Raw genomic sequence first — 18,933 nt, 5'->3', positions numbered from 1 at the left:
CCATTCCACCAGCCCCGCCAAAAGACTATTTGGTTTTTTTCCTCCTCCCTCCTCATCTCCTCTTCCTCACGTGCTGTGTCTTTTTAGATTGTCAATCTGCAGGCAGGGTCCGCCTCACATAACTGATGATCCCTATGCAGTTCTAGGAACCTTGTGCCGATGAGAAGAGGACAGGGCGGTGTTGGTGTGGGAGAGAAATGCAATAAATAAATAAATACATAAATGGACAACCCCGAGACACTGCCTTGTGCCAGGGGCATTTTTTTTTTTTTTTTTAGGCAGCTCCAACCCTGCCTAGAAGCCTCCAAGTTGGGTGAGGCTCTTCTCCCTCAAGGGCCAGCGGGGAAGAAACAGAGGGGGCACTCTGCACATGTTCAGAGGCACAAGCTCCTATTTCTCCTCCTGCGAAAGCGTGCCGGGGCTGAGCATCCTGGTGCAGGTTCAGCCTGGTCAACGGAGCCTGCCTACAACTAAGAAGCCCCTAGGCTGTCCTGAGAAAGCCCCCTCCCCTAAAAAATACCCCCCCTTCTGGGGTTTACCTGGGCTGGGACGGAGGCAAGAGGCCCGCGGCGCTTCCAAGGAGAGGATCGGTGTCTTCTCCCCACCCAACAACCAGTGATGGAGGAAACCCATTGAGAAAAACACCCCGTGTCGTCCCACCCACAAGTCTCCCCTCTTTGTGGGGGCGGGGAAGGAAGGAGGGAATCCCTGCCAAGGCCTATTTGCATACGATGACGCAACTCTCGGGTGGCCACGCCCCTTCCCAGCCCAGCTCCCAGGAGAAAGAAAGAATCCCGGTTTGTTCAGCTGGCCGTTGGTTTCTACGGGCCGCCTGCGCCTCTGGTTCGATCCCACGTCTGAATGGAACTAGAGACACGCGTCCCGGGATTCAAGTAGCCCCCCGGCACGGGGCTTTCCTTCCTCCGCCCTGCCGAAGAGGGAGGGTCGGTGCCCGCGAAGACCCGCCCCGAAGGAGCCTCGCTCGCTTCTCGGACCGCGCCTGCTGCGGATGGGTGCCGAGCGGGGCAGAGACCGCGCGTCGTCCCGAGCGCAGGTAAAGCCCCAGATGGGCTGTGCGCGGGGGAGGAGGGATCGGGCCGCTTCTGGGAGGGATCGGATCAGTAAGGAAGGCGGCGATGCGCCTGTGGACGTGGAGGGCTCTTGGCCAGGCTCCCCGAGCCAACAAAGCTCTTAAGAGCTTCTCGCTTTCCCCCTCACCGGATGGAAGCGGCAGTCTGGATCGATTGGATGGCAACGCCCATCAACCCCAGCCAGCAGGGCCCTCGTGATCCGGGGTTGTAGTCCAAACCATCTGGGGGAGCCCCCCCCTTTTCCTAGGAAAGTTTATACCCACCTTCCATTTGGGCCAGACTACAACTCCCATCATTCCCAGCCAGCATGATGGTCCGGGGTTATGGGCATTGTAGTCCAAAACATCTTGGGAGCCCTTCCCTTTTCCCTGGAAAAGTTGTTTTTAAATGGATACTGTTGTTTTTATACTGTTGTTTTTATGTTTTTGATGGTTTTAAATTTTGTATATTTTTTACTTTTTTAAACTTTTGTAAACTGCCCAGAGAGCTTCAGCTATGGGGCAGTATATAAAAGGAATAAATAAATAAATAAATAAACCCACCTTCCCTACCTGGGAACTTCCATTTCGGCCAGACAGACTACAAGTCCCATCATGTCCCCCATGGCCTGGAATTATGGGTGTTGTAATCCAAAACATCTGGGGGAGGGCCCACCTTTTCCTGAAAAAGTTTATACTCACCTTCCCTGCCTGGGGCCTCCCATTTGGTCCAGACTATAACTCCCATCATTCTCAGCCACCATGATTGAAAAATAAATAAATTTATCATTCTGTTTACATCCTGTTTTTCCCCTCTTGCAAGGACGCCCACGGCGGCTTGCGTGGGCCTCCTCCTCTCCGTTCTTAACCCTGCAAGGTAGGTTAGGCTGAGACAAGTTTCTAGCCCTCATGGTCCCTTGGGGGCTCACTGGCTCTCTGCCTAGCAAGCGAATGAGTGATAAGAGAGAAGGAGCCAGAGCAGCTGGTGACCGGGGCATTGAGACTGTCGACTCACTGAGGGAGGGGGGCATTGAAAGGTGTCTTCCCCATAGGCCCTCTGAAACACACACAAGCCCAAACACACAACCATTCACCCCAGCACACAAACACTCACTTATACTTGCTGGAAACAAAGCCCTATGAAGAGAGACTGAAAGAACTGGGCCTGTTTAGCCTGGAGAAGAGAAGATGGAGGGGAGACATGAGAGCACTCTTCAAATACTTGAAAGGTTGTCACACAGAGGAGGGCCAGGATCTCTTCTCGATCCTCCCAGAGTGCAGGACACGGAATAACGGGCTCAAGTGACAGGAAGCCAGATTCCGGCTGGACAGCAGGAAAAACTTCCTGACTGTTAGAGCAGTATGACAATGGAACCAGTTACCTGGGGAGGTTGTGGGCTCTCCCACACTAGAGGCATTCAAGAGGCAGCTGGACATACCTTTGTCAGGGATGCTTTAGGGTGGATTCCTGCATTGAGCGGCGGGTTGGACTTGATGGCCTTAGAGGCCCCTTCCAACTCTACTATTCTATGATTCTATGAAAGTAAACAAGAAATGCCCGGATCCAGACGGAGTGGTGGTGGGCTCAATGTTCCTGTGTCTTAATTTTTGTAAACTGCCCAGAGAGTTTTGGATACGGGGTGGTTTATAAATGTAATACATAATAATAATAATAATAATAATAATAATAATAATAATAATAATAATAATAATAATAATTTATTTATTGCATTTCTATACCACCCAATAGCTGAAGCTCTCTGGGCGGTTTACAGAATTAAGACAATTCAAGTATAAACAACAGTATAAAACCATACTATAAAATACAATATAAAAGCACAACCAAGATAAAAACAGCAGCAATGCAAAAATACAAATTTAAAATACAAATTTAAAACAGCAAGTTCAAATTAATTTGTAGACTATTAAAATACTGGGAGAATAAAAAGGCCTTCACCTGACGTCTAAAAGAATATAATGTAGGTGCCAAGCGAACCTCCTTAGGGAGCTCATTCCACAGCCGGGGTGCCACAGCAGAAAATAATTCCAATGGATGGAACAGGACCCCCTCCTATGCCAACTCAAACCAGAATAAATTCTTGCAAAATAGGACGCCTTATGCAAAACGTTTTTGGGTGCGGACGTTAGGTGAATTTAAACGCATACGTACATGGTAGTCGTGCCTCCTCACCGTTTTGGCCTTCCCTGCAGGGTTGTTGGTGACGCCACCTGCCGTAGCTCCCAGGGGAAGATGGCGAATATCACGGATCTGCCGGAAGACATCCTCCTGGACGTGTTGTCTCTGGTCCCTGCGCGGGAATTGGTTCGCAGCTGCCGGCTGGTTTGCGCGCTGTGGCGACACCTCGCCGACCTGGGCACTGTGTGGAAACGCAAATGCAGACGGGAGCGCTATGGCCTCAATGCCCCGGAGAGGAACATCCACGACTGGAAGACGTTCTACTTCCTCTGCAGCATGAAGAGGAATTTAATCAGGAACCCTTGTGGCGAAGGTGGGACACGGCTCTTTATTTATTTATTTAGTTTATTTATTTATTAAATTTATATACTGCCCCATAGCTAAAGCTGTCTGGGCGGTTTACAAAAGTTAAAAACAGTGAACCTTAAAAGCAAATATACCAAATTTAAAACCATCAAAAATATAAAAAAACAACAGTATAAAACAACAACATCCATTTAAACGTTTAATGGGTCCATTAAAAAACAAACAAACTTAGCCTATGTTGTTAAATGCTGTTAAATGCCTGGGAGAAGAGAAAGGTCTTGACCTGGTGCCGGAAAGATAACAATGTTGGCGCCAGGCGAGCCTCATCGGGGAGATCGTTCCGTAATTGGGGGGCCACCGCTGAGAAGGCCGCAACGCCTCCCAGACTTAACCTTGAGATGCGTACGGGCGTTTGAAAACATAGAGCCAAACCACACATTCAGATCTATTGTACTGCGTAGCCCAACGGGTAGGGCCCCCCATTTCAGTCCGTGAGACGAAATCCGTTTCAGAACTTAAGCCTTAGGGGAGGCATTTCAACATCTTAGAACAGGAGGAAAACCTGTAAATGCCAGAAAAATCACCAAATGATGCGATTAAGAAGAGGGGCCAGGGAAAGAGAACAGAGCTTTCTGGAGACCCCCCAAAAGCCCTTGGACTTTCCGTTCCCCACTGCACGTATAGCCCTCCTTCACTTCAGAATGCAGGTGGAGGAAGATTTGAATTCTACCACATTGTTTTTTAATGCAGCAAAATATTCTGTAACTCCTAGACGCTCACAGGTTGTCTTTGGGCATTTTTTAAAAATCTGCCCCCAAACTTATATATGTCTTCGGATCTGGAAAGTCCCCTGAGTATGTCAAAACCTCCGCCCTATTTTGGAATCAGCTTTATTTCGCGGCCAAAATGATTGGCACTCGACCACCTGAGTTTGGTATTAGAAGGAAAGCTGTTTTGCAAAGTTTGAATTATATCATACTTTCTTTGATCATATTATTATGCACTTCTCTCTGTTGCTCTCCTGTGAAGGTGTGAAGATTTAAAACATTTATTGATGTGAGAGCAAACTTTGCCTTGCTGGGAAGAGGTCTTTTTCCTCCTCCTAGCAGAGTTGGACACTTCTACTGCTGCCACCCCACTCAAAGCCTTTACTGTCCCTCTTTCTGGCTTTTTCACAGAGGGCTTCGGATTCTGGGATCCTGTGCAGAATGAAAGGGATGAGTGGAGAATCGAGGAGCTACCCGGAGTCCACAAAAACCATTTCCCCCATCAGCATGTCCGGAAATACTTCGTCACGTCTCAACGGTGAGGACCGTGATCTTGCTTGCTCGAGTCAAAATCCATTTTGTTTGCAATTCTTAAAAGTAGACACTGGGTTGGTGGGTAACAGTCAGCAGTCCTGTGATCTGGTCGCCTGGTCGCCACTGGCGACTCAAAAACTGGACATGGCGATTAGCCATGGTTGCTGAAAAGAGCGAGAAAGAAGGTCTTCCCCATTGAGCTCTGCTGGCATGTGCCTGCCCCCACCCGGGAGATTTCCCAGAGGGCCGTGCGGCCCTTGCACCCACGAAAAGGCTGCCTTTCCCATTGACCTCACTGCTTTAATTTGTGACCTCAGGCCCAGCGTCAAATCTCAGCTCATCACCTTAAAGGGCGAAGGCTACTGGGACCAACTGATGGATGAGACCAAGCCCAACATTGTAGTCAGAGACTGGTAAGTTGGCGGGGCAGCGAAAAGGGAGGGTGGAGTGGAAAAGGACACCTCCCCTCCCCAAAACCCCCACCCTGGGGAGGAGGCAACCTGGACAAGTGTGAGAAAACAGGCCTACGGCGATGCTTGGGGTACGGATTCCTTGTCCAGGACCTTCTTGCGCTCCTGCTGTTGTCCCCCACACCAGGTTTCATTGTGGCTGCCCGTGCCGTTACCAAGTGTGCGTGGAGCTGCTGTCTGAAAACCGCCGAGTCCTCCAGGAATTTCGCCCCAAGGACGTGATCGTAGAGCAGTGGACCGACGGCAGGTGGCACGAGGTAAAACCAGCAGGAAAGGCAGGGACCGGGGTGGGGTGGGGTTGAGGGTTGTTCAAGGGAAGAGAAAGCTTAACCTGAAAAAGTTGGTTATCTCCTCGGAAATTGACGAATTAGTGTAATCTCAAAACGAGGGTTCTCAAAGAATCATAGAGTTGGAAGGGGCCTCTAAGGCCATCGAGTCCAACCCCCTGCTCAATGCAGGGATCCACCTTAAAGCATCCTTGTCAGATGGCTGTCCTGAAGGCCTCTTGTGTGGGAGAGCCCACCACCTCCCTAGGTAACTGGTTCCATTGTCGTACCGCTCTAACAGTCAGGATATTTTTCCTGCTGTCTAGCCGGAATCTGGCTTCCTGTCACTTGAGCCCGTTATTCCATGTCCTGCACTCTGGGAGGATCGAGAAGAGATCCTGGCCCTCCTCTGTGTGACAACCTTTCAAGGACTTGAAGAGTGCTCTCATGTCTCCCCTCCATCTTCTCTTCTCCAGGCTAAACAGGCCCAGTTCTTTCAGTCTCTCTTCATAGGGCTTTGTTTCCAGCAAGTATAAGTGAGTGTTTGTGTGCTGGGGTGAATGGTTGTGTGTTTGGGCTTGTGTGTGTTTCAGAGGGCCTATGGGGAAGACACCTTTCAATGCCCCTCCTGCACTCTGGGAGGATCGAGAAGAGATCCTGGCCCTCCTCGGTGTGACAACCTTTCAAGGACTTGAAGAGGGCTCTCATGTCAACCCTCAGTCTTCTCTTCTCCAGGCTAAACGTGCCCAGTTCTGGGTGAATCCAAGCCTCTCAGAACTTGCGCAGAAATGCCATGATTTAAATGTGCATGCTCCAAAGCTCGCAACCTGTTCCGAAATGGAATAACAAATGTGTAAAGGAAGCGCCCCAAGCTTGCGAAAAAGATAAGGGTTACAAATGCACAGGTTTCGACCAATGAGATGACAAATTATGAAATTTGGCAGCATCACTAGATGTTATGCCCCTGGTAGTTGTTAATGCTGCTGCTGCTCCCCCTCTCTCTCCCTCTCTCTCTTATATCTCCAGGTTTCCTATACTTTTCACCAATATCCCCCCGGGGTCCGCCACATCTGCTTTAAACATGGAGGTCAAGGCTGGTACGGGTTGAGACTCACCAACAGCAGTATTGTCATTGACCCAGAGACTGATGGGCCGTGAAGAGAACCTCGTGGCGGCTTCTCTAGAAAAGCCTTGCTGTCTTTCTTTTATTCCTCCCACGTACCCCCATCAACATAGGAACCTAAGAAACTGTCTCCTAGTGAGTCAGACCCCTGGTCCATCCAGCCCAGTAATGTCAACACTGTCTGGCAGCAAAGGATTCCGGAAGGAGTTTCCCCAGCTCTACCTGGAGATGCCGGGATCGAACCTGGGACCTTCTGTATGCAAAACAGGGGCTCTACCATCACGCTACAACCTCTCCCCAAAAAGCATAGCCAATCAGTGAAGGCATAACTTATCAATGATCCTGGTCTTGCTACCTGGAGATGCCGGGATCGAACCTGGGACCTTCTGCATGCAAAACAGGGGCTCTACCATCACGCTACAACCTCTCCCCAAAAAGCATAGCCAATCAGTGAAGGCATAACCTATCAATGATCCTGGTCTTGCTACCTGGAGATGCCGGGATCGAACCTGGGACCTTCTGCATGCAAAACAGGGGCTCTACCATTGAGCTACAACCTCTCCCCAAAAAGCATAGCCAATCAGTGAAGGCATAACCTATCAATGATCCTGGTCTTGCTACCTGGAGATGCCAGGATCGAACCTGGGACCTTCTGCATGCAAAACAGGGGCTCTACCATCACGCTACAACCTCTCCCCAAAAAGCATAGCCAATCAGTGAAGGCATAACCTATCAATGATCCTGGTCTTGCTACCTGGAGATGCCAGGATCGAACCTGGGACCTTCTGCATGCAAAACAGGGGCTCTACCATCACGCTACAACCTCTCCCCAAAAAGCATAGCCAATCAGTGAAGGCATAACCTATCAATGATCCTGGTCTTGCTACCTGGAGATGCCAGGATCGAACCTGGGACCTTCTGTATGCAAAACAGGGGCTCTACCATCGAGCTACAACCTCTCCCCAAAAAGCATAGTCAATTAGTGAAGGCATAACCTATCAGTGATCCTGCATCTTGCTACCTGGAGATGCCAGATCAAACCTGGGTCTTCCTGCATGCAAAGCAGGGGTTGTATAATGGAGTTGCAGCACCTCCCCTCACTTCTGTTCACTCACACAATTCCTGGGTGCAATCCTCAGTCCCAACACACACATCAAAATTTGCACAAGAAATTGAATCGAGGATGTTCTTTCCTTATCTGAAACAGAATGGTTGCAACTGCTCTGTCCTTTATATAAGCCACAGGCATTGCCATTAAAGAAGACAAAGGCGGGAGTTCGGGATATTTATTGGGGGGCAGGGAAGATCCCCATCCAGCCCCATCTACCAGCCAAAGATGTCGCTGCTTCAAGGCCTGCTTTCCTCCTCCCTCCGCATCGCGTCTTCCTTTTGTAACATTTCTCTAATTGGACGAATCGCATGAAAAGCTAAGGTAGTCCTGTTGGCCGTAAGAAAATTGCCCCAAAATGTATTAAGGTAAAATCTGTCTTCAACCAACTCAAAGGTCCCCCAAAAGTTTGTGGCTTTAAAAGGAGATTAAACAAATTCAATGGTTGCTAGTCCTGATGGCTACATGTTACCTCCAGTATCAGAGGCAGTACACTGGGGAGCACAAGCAGGAGGGTGCTATTGAAATCTGGTTGGCCACCGTGGGAACAAAATCCTGGACTAGATGGACCCTTGGTCTGATCCAGTATGGTTTGTCTCATGTTCTTATGTTTCGAGAGCTCTCATAAAAAAAAAAGCAGGTTGCATGGAGAAGGAGAGAAGAGAAGAAAAAAAATGCTGACTTGAAGTTGCAGACTTCGTGACTTCAATGTAAAGTCAGCCTTCCCCTCCTTTCTCCCTGCCACTTCTGCCTGCTTTTTGCCCCATCTCGCCAGACGAAGAGTTCTGGAGATTCCAAAAGCTTGCATGTTATTTGGGGACTTTTGAATTGACTGAACGAAGGTTTTCCCTGAAGATGGATTTTACGATTAGCCTGTGGACAGAAACTACCTTTCAGCATCTGTAAAACGCTTTGAAAATTTGGGGTGCTTAATAACAACAACAACAACAATAATAATAATAAACAATAATACCTCATGAATTGAGCTAGTTTTGAGTAGTGAAGGATTGCCTATTTTCTCAGAACAACAGGTATGAACGTATATATAAGTGTCATTTTGTGTGGGTGTGTATTAACCACTGAGTGAATTAATACAAAATGCTCTGCTAGTGACATTATATATCTACTGTTATGTCTCTTGAGTATTTCCAACTCGTAAAAAAACAATGTCAAAACCCTCTGTTTTCTCTCCTTTCATTCCTTTTGCCCTCTCAATTTAAGGTATTGCAAATTGTAGGTTTTGGAAACAGAAAATCCTGGAAATGATATGTGATGGTTTTGAAAGAAGGGAGAATTAATTGAACATAAAGACATAGAAACAAAGGGTATTTAAGTGCTGATGCTTCAGTCCTTACCAAGAAGAAGTTCTTTAAACAAAGTGTCTACAACCAATAATATAAGCACCTTAACTAAGTTTGAAAAATTAATAATGACTTGTGATTCCCAAAAGGAACTGGAGTCAAAACTATATAATATGCTTTCGGAAGTGCAAGACCAGGAGGCGGGAATAAAGGCAAAATGGGAAGAAATGACTCACATCAATATATCAGATAAATAATGGAAGGGTGTGTGTGTGTGTGTGTGATCCAAAGCATTTTATGGATCTGGTGGCAAAGGAAATGTCTATAACATCATATATTTGTGCAGGAAATATATAAATTGCCTGATTCATTATATTGGCGGGTTTTTGTGAGGACAAAAATGAGAGAGGGCCCATCTAAGATTCCTTGCAAGCGAGAAAAAAAGAAGGCAGGATATAAATGTAATAATAAATTAAAAATAATTCAAAGAAGAGTCACCTTCATGCATTATCTACATAAGGGGGCTCCACGCAGAGGCCAGGACTTTGAAGTTTCGGGTTCAAATCCCCCACTCCGCCATGAAATGCCCTGGGTGACTTTTCGGCCAGCCGCTGATTCTCCGCCTCACCTACCTCGCAGGGCTGGCTGTTGTGTGGACAAAATGGAAAGGAAAGGGATTATATTGGGCTCCTTGGAGAAAGCTGGGATATTTATTTATTTATCTATTGCATGAATATACTGCCCAATAGCCGAAGCTCTCAGGGCAGTTCACAAAAATTAAAACCATGGAGACCATTGTATAAAACAAACAACGGTATAAAAGTACAATATAAAAGCACAACCAGGATAAAACTGAGCCGCGGTGCAGATTGAAAATACAGACTGAAAACAGCAAAGTTAAAAAAGCTAGGATGATCAACGGTTAAAAGTGTTAGGAATTTTTTTAAAAAAGGTCGTGGAAAAGAGTGTAACGTGGGTGGGTGCCGGGCGAACCCTCTGTATAAATGTAACTAATGAATGAAGACATGATTCTGCAGCAAGAACCACAAGTCTCAACAGGAAAGACGGTAAACTGATATCTTACATAAATCCAGGCGTGACTTCAAACAATCTATATATGCACACAAGGCCTTGAAGGACACGCACATTATGATTATTTTCTCATGCATTTTTCTCTTCCTGAATGCACAGACTCCTGAGGACAGAGCATCACAGGATTTGCTTGCTGTTTTGCCTTGCTGCTCACTTCTCTGTCTCTTTCCCTGCCAGAAAACGAGCCCCAAATGTTTTAAAGTTACTTGCCTGCGACAGACAAGGAGAGACCGGTCCAGTTACAAAGGCGGGGTCTGGCCATCGCAGGAAGCCCTTGGCTTCCCTTTCTGCGCATAGATGCTGATGGTGCTGGACTCCGCATCACTCTGAGGTTGCTGTGTCACTGTTGCAGCCACGGAGGCAGTGATAAAGGCACCATCTCATCTTCCTGGAGCAAAACTCCACCTTTGCTGCTGACTTCGTAGCAAGACGCTGGGACATCTTTAAGGTCGGTGAAATACTTCTTCTTCTTCTTCTTCTTCTTCTTCTTCTTCTTATTATTATTATTATTATTATTATTCCACCCTCTTCCTTGCTACCGCTTTTAAATCCATTTTTCTTTCTTTAAAAAAAGAAATACATGTGAATGCATTTGGATAAATCACCGATTGATGATTTGCAGCAGCTGCACACAGATGAGACAATCAAGGGTACATATAGAGGATTTTTAGACTCTAAGGTCTTATGGCACCAGTCTTTGGAGGGTAACGTTGCTCACATCCAAATGTGGAAAGCCGACCCTGCTGCGTTTGGGGAGGGGGCGCCCTGCCCATTCTGCTAACTGGGCCTCTGACGTCCCACCCTTCTGGCACCACCAGAGATAATACTGGAGTGGTTATGTGCAAAGATATTGACATATGCTATTGACTTATATGGGCTGATAGCATGTCTCCAGGATTACCTAATAAAAGAGGAAGAAATTTCCCCCAAAGTCTCCTACGGTGGGATTTCTTAGCTGTTCCCCACCCCCGCAACGCCACACCACACCCCCTTTTTTTAACTGGGGATGCAAAAAAATTAACTTTATGTGCAGCAGATGCAAGGCAGAATGCCTTAGATAGGATTTCTTGCTCAGACAACAGATCATATGTAAATAGATAGTGCACTCTTATGCATGCCGTCTCAGAAGTAAGCCCATTGATTACAATGATGTTCACTCCTGAGTAAATAGGTATAGGGTCTCAGAAGTGCGTGGTCTGATACTGCAGAGAATTCTACAACAGCTGAATGATGCGATCCTCAGCGTGTTGACTCAGAAGTAAGTCTCCCTGAGGCCAAAGAGAGCTTACTCTGGGGTAAACACGTTTACAGCAGCACAACGTCTCCAGGACATATCAGCCATTGTATTGATTTGGTGGCACAGGAGGCTGGCTGGATAAACTTTGCATATCTGGCCCTTTTTTTGTGTCTTCGGTAGAAGCCAGTGTGAATCTTCCAGATCCAAATTTTGGAGCTGCGTTCGAAGTGGCTGCCGGTGAGTGAGTGAGTGAGTGAGTGAGTGAATTACAGTTCTGTACAGTCCTCTGGGCAGTTCACAACCATCATCCCCACATTCTCCCATAATTATGGCTTTGGGGTATAAAGCACTGGTCCGCAACCAGTCGGGCCGGAGCGACGCTTTGAGAAGAAGCTTTTAAGCGAAGCGTCATCAGAACACACTTCGGATCGGGTGTATCCTGCTAGCACAGTTTCCTCTGGTTCTCCGCTGATCTCTTTTGCCCCGCACACTCAGGTCCTCTGGGGTGAACTTACTTCAGTCAGCTAAAACTAGGCTGACATCAGTTTCCCAGAGGACCTTTTCTTCTGTCGCCCCCAGATTGTGGAACGGCCTTTCCGGAGGAGGTTCGTAAAATTAACTCTATGTGTGATTTTAAGGCAGCTTTAAAGACTAGCCTTTTCCGGCAGGCCTATCCAGATCAATGTTAAATCATGAATTTTTAAGATGTATTGATTCCTGTTCTAATGTTGTTCCCCGCCTCGATCTAAAAGGAGAAGAAATACATTTATTATTATTATTATTATTATTATTATTATTATTATTATTATAGCGAACGACAGTCCTCCAGGGCCCAGGATATTCCAGCGGCCGACCTCTACTTCCAAAAGTGGTTAAGAAGGAATTTTTCCCTATCTCTCTGTCAGAGATTGGTCCCTAGTAGCTTTTTTTAACAGTGTGCAAATCCCTTTCCTTCTTCTTTTAGAGGCATTTATTCTATTTCAGCCAGCTCGCCCCTCTTGCTGGGTCTAAGGATGGAGACCCTTCCTGAGCCGCTACTTGTACAGATCCTGGCCTCCCTCCCTGCAGTAGAGCTGGTGTTGGTATGTCGGCTGGTTTGCTCCCAGTGGAAGAACCTAATCGATGGAGCAGCCCTCTGGCTGCTCAAATGCCAGCAGGATGGATTCGCCGGGGAAGACGCGGAAGAGGAAGGGGCAGAGAGCTGGCAAACGCTTTACTTCCTGAATAAGAGGAAGCGGAACTTGATCAAGAATCCCAGCGGCGAAGGCAAGTGGCCGGAGAATGTTCCGGGTTGGTGGAGACGACCTTGGCGGTAGGGTGGCCATCTTGTTTTCCCAAGCAGGGGCCTCTTGTGTGTTTAGCAGTTGTGTCACAGGCAGAAATCCAACAGGGGAAGTCTCCCCCCATCACTGTGCTTTCGTGTTGCTCCTGCTGAATTTCTGACTGACCTGTCAAAGGTGTGCCCAGAGAAATGGCGGCCAATTAGTGGGCCAAAATAAAAATACTTACCACGTGCATCAGGACATCTGGCTCTCCAGATGTTTTGCCTACAACTCCCATCATCATGCTGGATAGGACTGATGGGAATTGTAGGTCAAAACATCTCGAGTCTCACAAGGATGTCCATCCCTGGTATACATAACGTTTCAAGCTGTTTATACATTGCAGGAGGGGAGGGGTGTCTTCAGTGTGGCAGCCATTTTGTGAGAGCACCCACAACACTCTCAAAACGATAAATGCGCCCACTGACTGGAAAAATTGGGGGAGCCCTGCTCTGCATGATTTCAGCAAACCTTACAAAAACAACTTTGCAAGGTAGATCAAGATTACATTCTCCATTCTAAAAGCTGTCCTAAAACGGCACTTCCTTTGCTGTGAAACTGAAACCGGTTTTAACTCCGTAGTGTGAAGGTGAGCAAAGGTAATCCCAAATTGGACTGGGTGGAGTGCCCTTTTTCAAGGTTTGCTAATACTTTATAAGTAAAGCAGAGCTGCCCTCCATTCCGTGCACAATTCAAAGGCTTTTAAATTACTACTACTACTATTACTACTACTACTATTATTATCATCATTCTGCCATCTTACAGAGGGCCTTGAACACTGGGTGGATGTGGAGCATGGGGGCGACGGTTGGAAAATTGAAGACCTGCCTGGAGATTTCGGGAAAGAATTCCCCAGCGACGAGGTCCACAAGTACTTTGTCTCGTCTTTTGAGTAAGTCAGATTTCTCTCGCGTTCAGCAGGGAGGCTGTGGACAGGGGCAGATGCGTGCCACCATTTTGCAAGAGTGCCGGAAACCTGTAGAACATGGTAGCGAGTGTCTAATTTGGGTTCCTGAAGAGCACACTTTTCATATACACACACACACACACACACACACACACACACACACACACCAAGTTGCTAGTCCATATGGTCACAAAGGTATGCAAAAGTTACTGGCGTGCCTGCTGGAATGATAATCTAAGACGTATGTTACACATCAACAGCCTGAAACAGCAGCAGCAACAATTAATACAAGTGGTACTAGCAACATAGCAAGCAGTATGACAAATCCTTCCAGTTTGCAAACAGTTCCAGGTGACTTATCTTCTTTCTTCCTTCCTTCCTTCCTTCCTTCCTTCCTTCTTCCTTCCTATAGCAGAAAATTTGAGACAGTTTTATTAATACATTAGTGAATGTACCCAGCTTCACATGAGTTGGACACATTGTGCCTGCCCCCATCTGAGTGAACCTATGTCCACTGGTACCCCTACTCATGACCCCTGCAACGGTGTAACCCTATAACCCCCTAAGGGAGGGGTCTGTCCACTACATTCTTCCTGGGGGTGGGCTTGCCACCTAATGGCTGCCACCTAATGGCTGATAATGGTACTGCAGGCTTCAAACACAGAGGCACATTAAAATCAATTAAAATTAACAAATGCCTCTTTAAAACCAAATAACCCCTCCCAAGGTGTACGCCCCTAGGGTCACCTTAGTACGCATGTCAAGTTTCAGGCATCTAGGTTTCATGGTCTTGACATGATGGCACGGACAGACAGACGCACCACCTCTTCTGTTATTACAGATGGACGCTCACGGCCACATTTTAATTTTTTTGTGCATCCCAGCTGGTGCAACAAGTCTCAAGTGGTCGATCTCAGGGCTGAGGGGTACTGGGAAGAGCTGATGGACACCGTCCAGCCCAAAATTGTGGTCAAAGACTGGTAAGTGGAGAGGCAGAAACCTTGCCAACCTGCTGCGATTCCCGTCACATTCACGCTGGGCTCATTCTTTTTCGTTGTTTTGGTCTTTGCGAAAAGTTGTGCTCAAACACAAATGTTATGTTTATTTTTTTTTTAAGTATTTTATTTTAGAAAATACAATGTAACCGTGATCCCAAAACAACAATATCAACACGTACAGCCTGTTTTACATGATTCATCGCAGGTTCTGTACATATTTTAGGGTCCTTATCCCTGAACGTACACTTTGTTATATCCAGTTTAAGCACTATGACAGCTACGAAAGCATTGCTTTTACAGAAGGACATCAGAGGAGCCCTGATGCTGGATTAGACCAAGGGTCCGTCTAGTCCAGTACTCTGTTCACACAGTGGCCAACCAGCTATAAGCCAGGGATCAACAAGCAGGACAGCACCCTCCCACCCATGTTCCCCAGCATCTCGTGTGTTTAGGCTTACTGCCTCTGATACTGGAGGCAGCACACAACCATCAGGACTAGTAACCATGGATAGCCTCCTCCTCCAGGAATTTATCCAACCCCCTTTTAAAGCCATCCAGATTGGTGGCTGTCACTCCATCTTGTGGTAGTGAGTTCCACAGTTTAACCCTGCACTGTATGCATGATGAGCGGTTCTAGCTATTGCACCCTTCCAAAAAGTAGGCCTCAGCCGATGCGGTTCGGCCGTCCCTGCGTTAACCCGGGCGCGCTGCTGCGCTGGTTCTCCTCCCGCAGGTACGCGGCCCGCTGCGACGCCGGCTGCCTCTACAACCTCAAAGTGAGCCTTCTCTCGGAGAGCGAGGAGGTGGTGGCCGAGTTTGCCAGCGACACCGTTGCCGTCCCGCAAGACAACGAAGGCGAATGGTTCGAGGTGGGTGCGGAGGGCGGAGGGGGGGGGCAAAAAGGGAAGAGAGGACAGGATGGCGTCAGTTCGCCGCGGCTAGAAAGGGCAGCGTCTCCTGGTTACACGGATGTGAGCCAAATGATGTGTTATGCCAGGTTGGGGGAAATTCAGGCCTGTGAGCCAAATCTAACCCTCCTGGGGTCTCAGTCTGGGGTTCCTCAGAAGGCCCTTCCTTTAGCCCCGCCCCTCTTCCCCTGGCCCCGCCCCTCTTCCCCTGGCCCCGCCCCTTCCCTCCAATTGTTTGTAGTTTTACTAGATTTCATGCTCTTTCCCCCCTACATTAAAAGTTTGGACTGCTACTGCAATGGCGGTAAGAGCTTGGAGCTAAAATATGCTGCTATTTTGGCCCTGCCCCTTTTTGCCTTTGCCCCGCCCACCACTGGAATGAAGACAGCCTTCCCTCCCAAGAGTTTCTCTGAAATTGAATTTGGCTGCTGGGATGAAAGAGATGTCATGGGCAGCTGAAGGTTCGCCTTGTATTTACTCTAGTGTAAGTGCATCGGGAGGGAAGGATTACATCTCTCCTACCTTGCTCTCTTTTTTCTTAAAATTTCCCTGCGTGGAGGGGGAGGTGTTTTTTTTTTAAAAAAAGCCTCCATTTGCATCCATGGAGGCTTTTTCATCTTTTTTAATTTTGGGGAAAATAGAATGCGGTAGTCGTGGGGGAGGTTTAACCCTCCCCTCCCAGTCTGTGGGGGTCCCAATCTGAAAAGGTCTTGGAATAAGTCTATACTAGGGTGACCCTATGAAAAGGAGGACAGGGCTCCCGTATCTTTAACAGTTGTATTGAAAAGGGAATTTCAGCAGGTGTCATTTGTAGATATGGGGAACCTGGTGAAATTCCCTCTTCATCACAACAGTTAAAGCTGCCCTCTTTTAAATCTGGTCACTCTAGTATAGCTCCTGCAGCTTTAACTGTTGGGATGAAGAGGGAATTTCACCAGGTGCTGCATGCATACAAATGACACCTGCTGAAATTCCCTTTTCAATGCAGCTGTTAAGGATACAGAAACCTGGTCCTCCTTTTCATAGCCTATACCCACAAATCGTAGAATAGTGAGTGCCATTTTCTTCCCGCAGCCCCAGAATCTTCCAGTTGTGTCTTTGTTCTGGGGCATTCTGGGTAAAAAAAATGGCCTCCGCCTGAAAACAACTGTGGCCCCCATGGGCGACCGCCATTTCTCTTGCCTCCCCAGAATGCCCTGGATTGATGCTACCTTTGGGGCACTCTGGGGAAAATCAAAATGGTGTCTCCTTTTGGTAACCACGGCAGACGCAAATGGATTGGGGATGGAGGCGAATTTCCGCAGTGACTTTTCCCATTCACGTCCCCTCTCACTTTTTTCCGCCCTCATCTTAGATCACTCACACCTTCGCCGACTACGGCTCCGGAGTCCGCTTCGTCCGTTTCGAGCACGGCGGTCAGGACACCGTCTTTTGGAAAGGCTGGTACGGAGCCCGCGTGACGCACAGCAGCGTGACCGTGGAACCGTAACGGCGGCCTTGAAGCCGCGTCCGGCCTACGCATCATAACCTCACCGTCACGGAGGCCAGAAGGAACCTTTGCATGGTTGCGTGGCTCAAGGCCGGACGAAACACGACGCTCACGACTCTAAAGGATACGCTGAATGCAGAGCTGCTGCTTGTGAAATAATTCTCCGGAATTTCCCCACGCATTTTTTCCCCTTATGTTAAAAAAGAAGAAGTTTTCCTTAAAGTCTTGGAAGTCCCAGCAATGTCAAATCCTAGGATGGCGCTCATAAAAAGGTATGACAACAGTGTTTTCCCAAGCACATGAAACGATTAAAAAAGGATTCCGATTGGGAGGAGGTGGACATCTTGAATGAATCGTAGAATCGTAGAATCGGAGAGTTGGAAGGGGCCTCTAAGGCCATCAAGTCCAACCCCCTGCTCAAGGCAAGAATCCACCTTAAAGCATCCCTGACAGAGGGCTGTCCAGCTGTCTCTGTGCGGCTTAAGAGTTGAAGGGTTGAGAAGAGGATGAGGTCCTAGAATTTGGAGGATACAACTGCAACGTCCCTGACTGTTTGCCGCCCCGCTGGGACTACCTCCAGCGAAAGAGAGTCCACCGCCTCCCATGGTTTTCTCTTCTGACAGCTCTGGCCGTTACGACAGTCCTCCTGGCGTTTAGCTGAAATCTGCATCCCTGGCCCTTTTGACCCGTTATTTTGAGTCCTGCGCTGCGGGGCGGCCGAAAGCCACACCGTTTCATCTTCTGCACGGCAGCCTTTCATAGATGTCGGAAGACCACTGCCGGATCTAACTTAAATCTCATAAGAACACAAGAAGAGTCCTGCTGGGTCAGGCAAAGGATCCGTCTACTCCAGCATTCTGTTCACACAGCGGCCAAGCAGCACCCTCCTGCCCATGTTCCCCAGCAACTGGTGTATTTTCCAGTTGCTATGGAGAGGGATGTTGTCCTCTTGTCCTGTGGCAACCGGCTGTCCCCTCTTGGAAACAGGATACTGGGCTAATAGGATGCTGAATTATGCCAACCATTGGTCCTATACAGCAACATCAGCCTTAGAAGAGAAATTACACTTGTACCCAGAGAACACAACGCTGAAAATATATCTTTTTGGCGGGATGATGGGAGAGGAACTAATTTTTCTTTACTCTGAACTCAGAATTGGTCGTGGGATGAGGACTGGTCCACCTTCTCAATTTTTAAATGTTCTAGCTGCTGCCTTTTATCCAGCCTCTTAGTGAGAGGCTGGATAAAAGGGAATGAAGGATGGTCAATAGAGCCTGGGAACAGATTTTGAACGCCGCTCCGTTTGAAAAAGCCACACACATACAAAACCACGACATTTTGCCCTTGAGCTCAGATTTGGTGCTCAAAACTCAAGGAAATCCCCACAAGCAAAAGGACAAGGCTCTGCAAAAATGATTGTCCAGTTGCAATGGGCTGAAACCCTTGAATTTAAAATCAGAGCGGAGTTTTAGCCTGCAGTCACAGCCAGACGCTGCCTTCTCCACCGGTTATCGACCGCCTTGAATCTGCTTCCAATACTAGGGTGACCATATTTTGGAAACCAAAAAGGAGGACAACATGGTCGCCATGTTAAAATTATTTTAAAAAAAATATTTTAAAATTTCCCCTCCCCCTCCCGGATTTGTCATTAAAAAAACCCGGGCAAATCCGGGCAAATCCAGTCATATGGTCACCCTATCAACACCTCACCTGGAAGCATGTGCGCTTCTATGCACTGCCCCCGTACTGTGCCGGACCTGTCGCAGGGCACGAAATAAATAGCCATAGACGGTTCTTTCCTGCCTTACAATCAGGCTCCTGGGGATGGTTCACAACCGC

The 18,933-nt window shown here is 47.8% G+C and overlaps 2 protein-coding genes across 3 annotated transcripts; both read left to right on the top strand.

The window, feature by feature from the left end:
* Positions 1-3,320: 3,320 nt before the first annotated feature.
* On the top strand, positions 3,321-6,767 carry LOC134411597 (F-box only protein 6-like). Its single transcript, XM_063145460.1, has 5 exons — positions 3,321-3,579; positions 4,751-4,877; positions 5,191-5,289; positions 5,462-5,600; positions 6,636-6,767. The coding sequence occupies exons 1-5, from the start codon at positions 3,321-3,323 to the stop codon at positions 6,765-6,767; spliced, it is 756 nt and encodes a 251-aa protein (XP_063001530.1).
* Positions 6,768-10,618: 3,851 nt separating this feature from the next.
* On the top strand, positions 10,619-17,194 carry LOC134411311 (F-box only protein 2-like). 2 transcript variants are annotated; one of them, XM_063145026.1, is made up of 6 exons: positions 10,619-10,681; positions 12,483-12,736; positions 13,558-13,684; positions 14,584-14,679; positions 15,431-15,566; positions 16,960-17,194. In XM_063145026.1, exons 2-6 carry the CDS (start codon positions 12,484-12,486, stop codon positions 17,092-17,094), a joined length of 747 nt encoding a protein of 248 aa, XP_063001096.1. In that variant the 5' UTR covers positions 10,619-10,681; position 12,483; the 3' UTR covers positions 17,095-17,194. The 2 variants fall into 2 exon arrangements, with proteins under 2 accessions (XP_063001096.1, XP_063001095.1); XM_063145025.1 differs by lacking the exon at positions 10,619-10,681 and having other exon boundaries at positions 12,456-12,736.
* Positions 17,195-18,933: the final 1,739 nt, after the last annotated feature.

Source organism: Elgaria multicarinata, chromosome 20 (genome assembly GCF_023053635.1).
Source record: "Elgaria multicarinata webbii isolate HBS135686 ecotype San Diego chromosome 20, rElgMul1.1.pri, whole genome shotgun sequence".
Classification (NCBI taxonomy): domain Eukaryota; kingdom Metazoa; phylum Chordata; class Lepidosauria; order Squamata; family Anguidae; genus Elgaria; species Elgaria multicarinata.
This window is presented reverse-complemented; position numbering and strand designations above follow the sequence as displayed.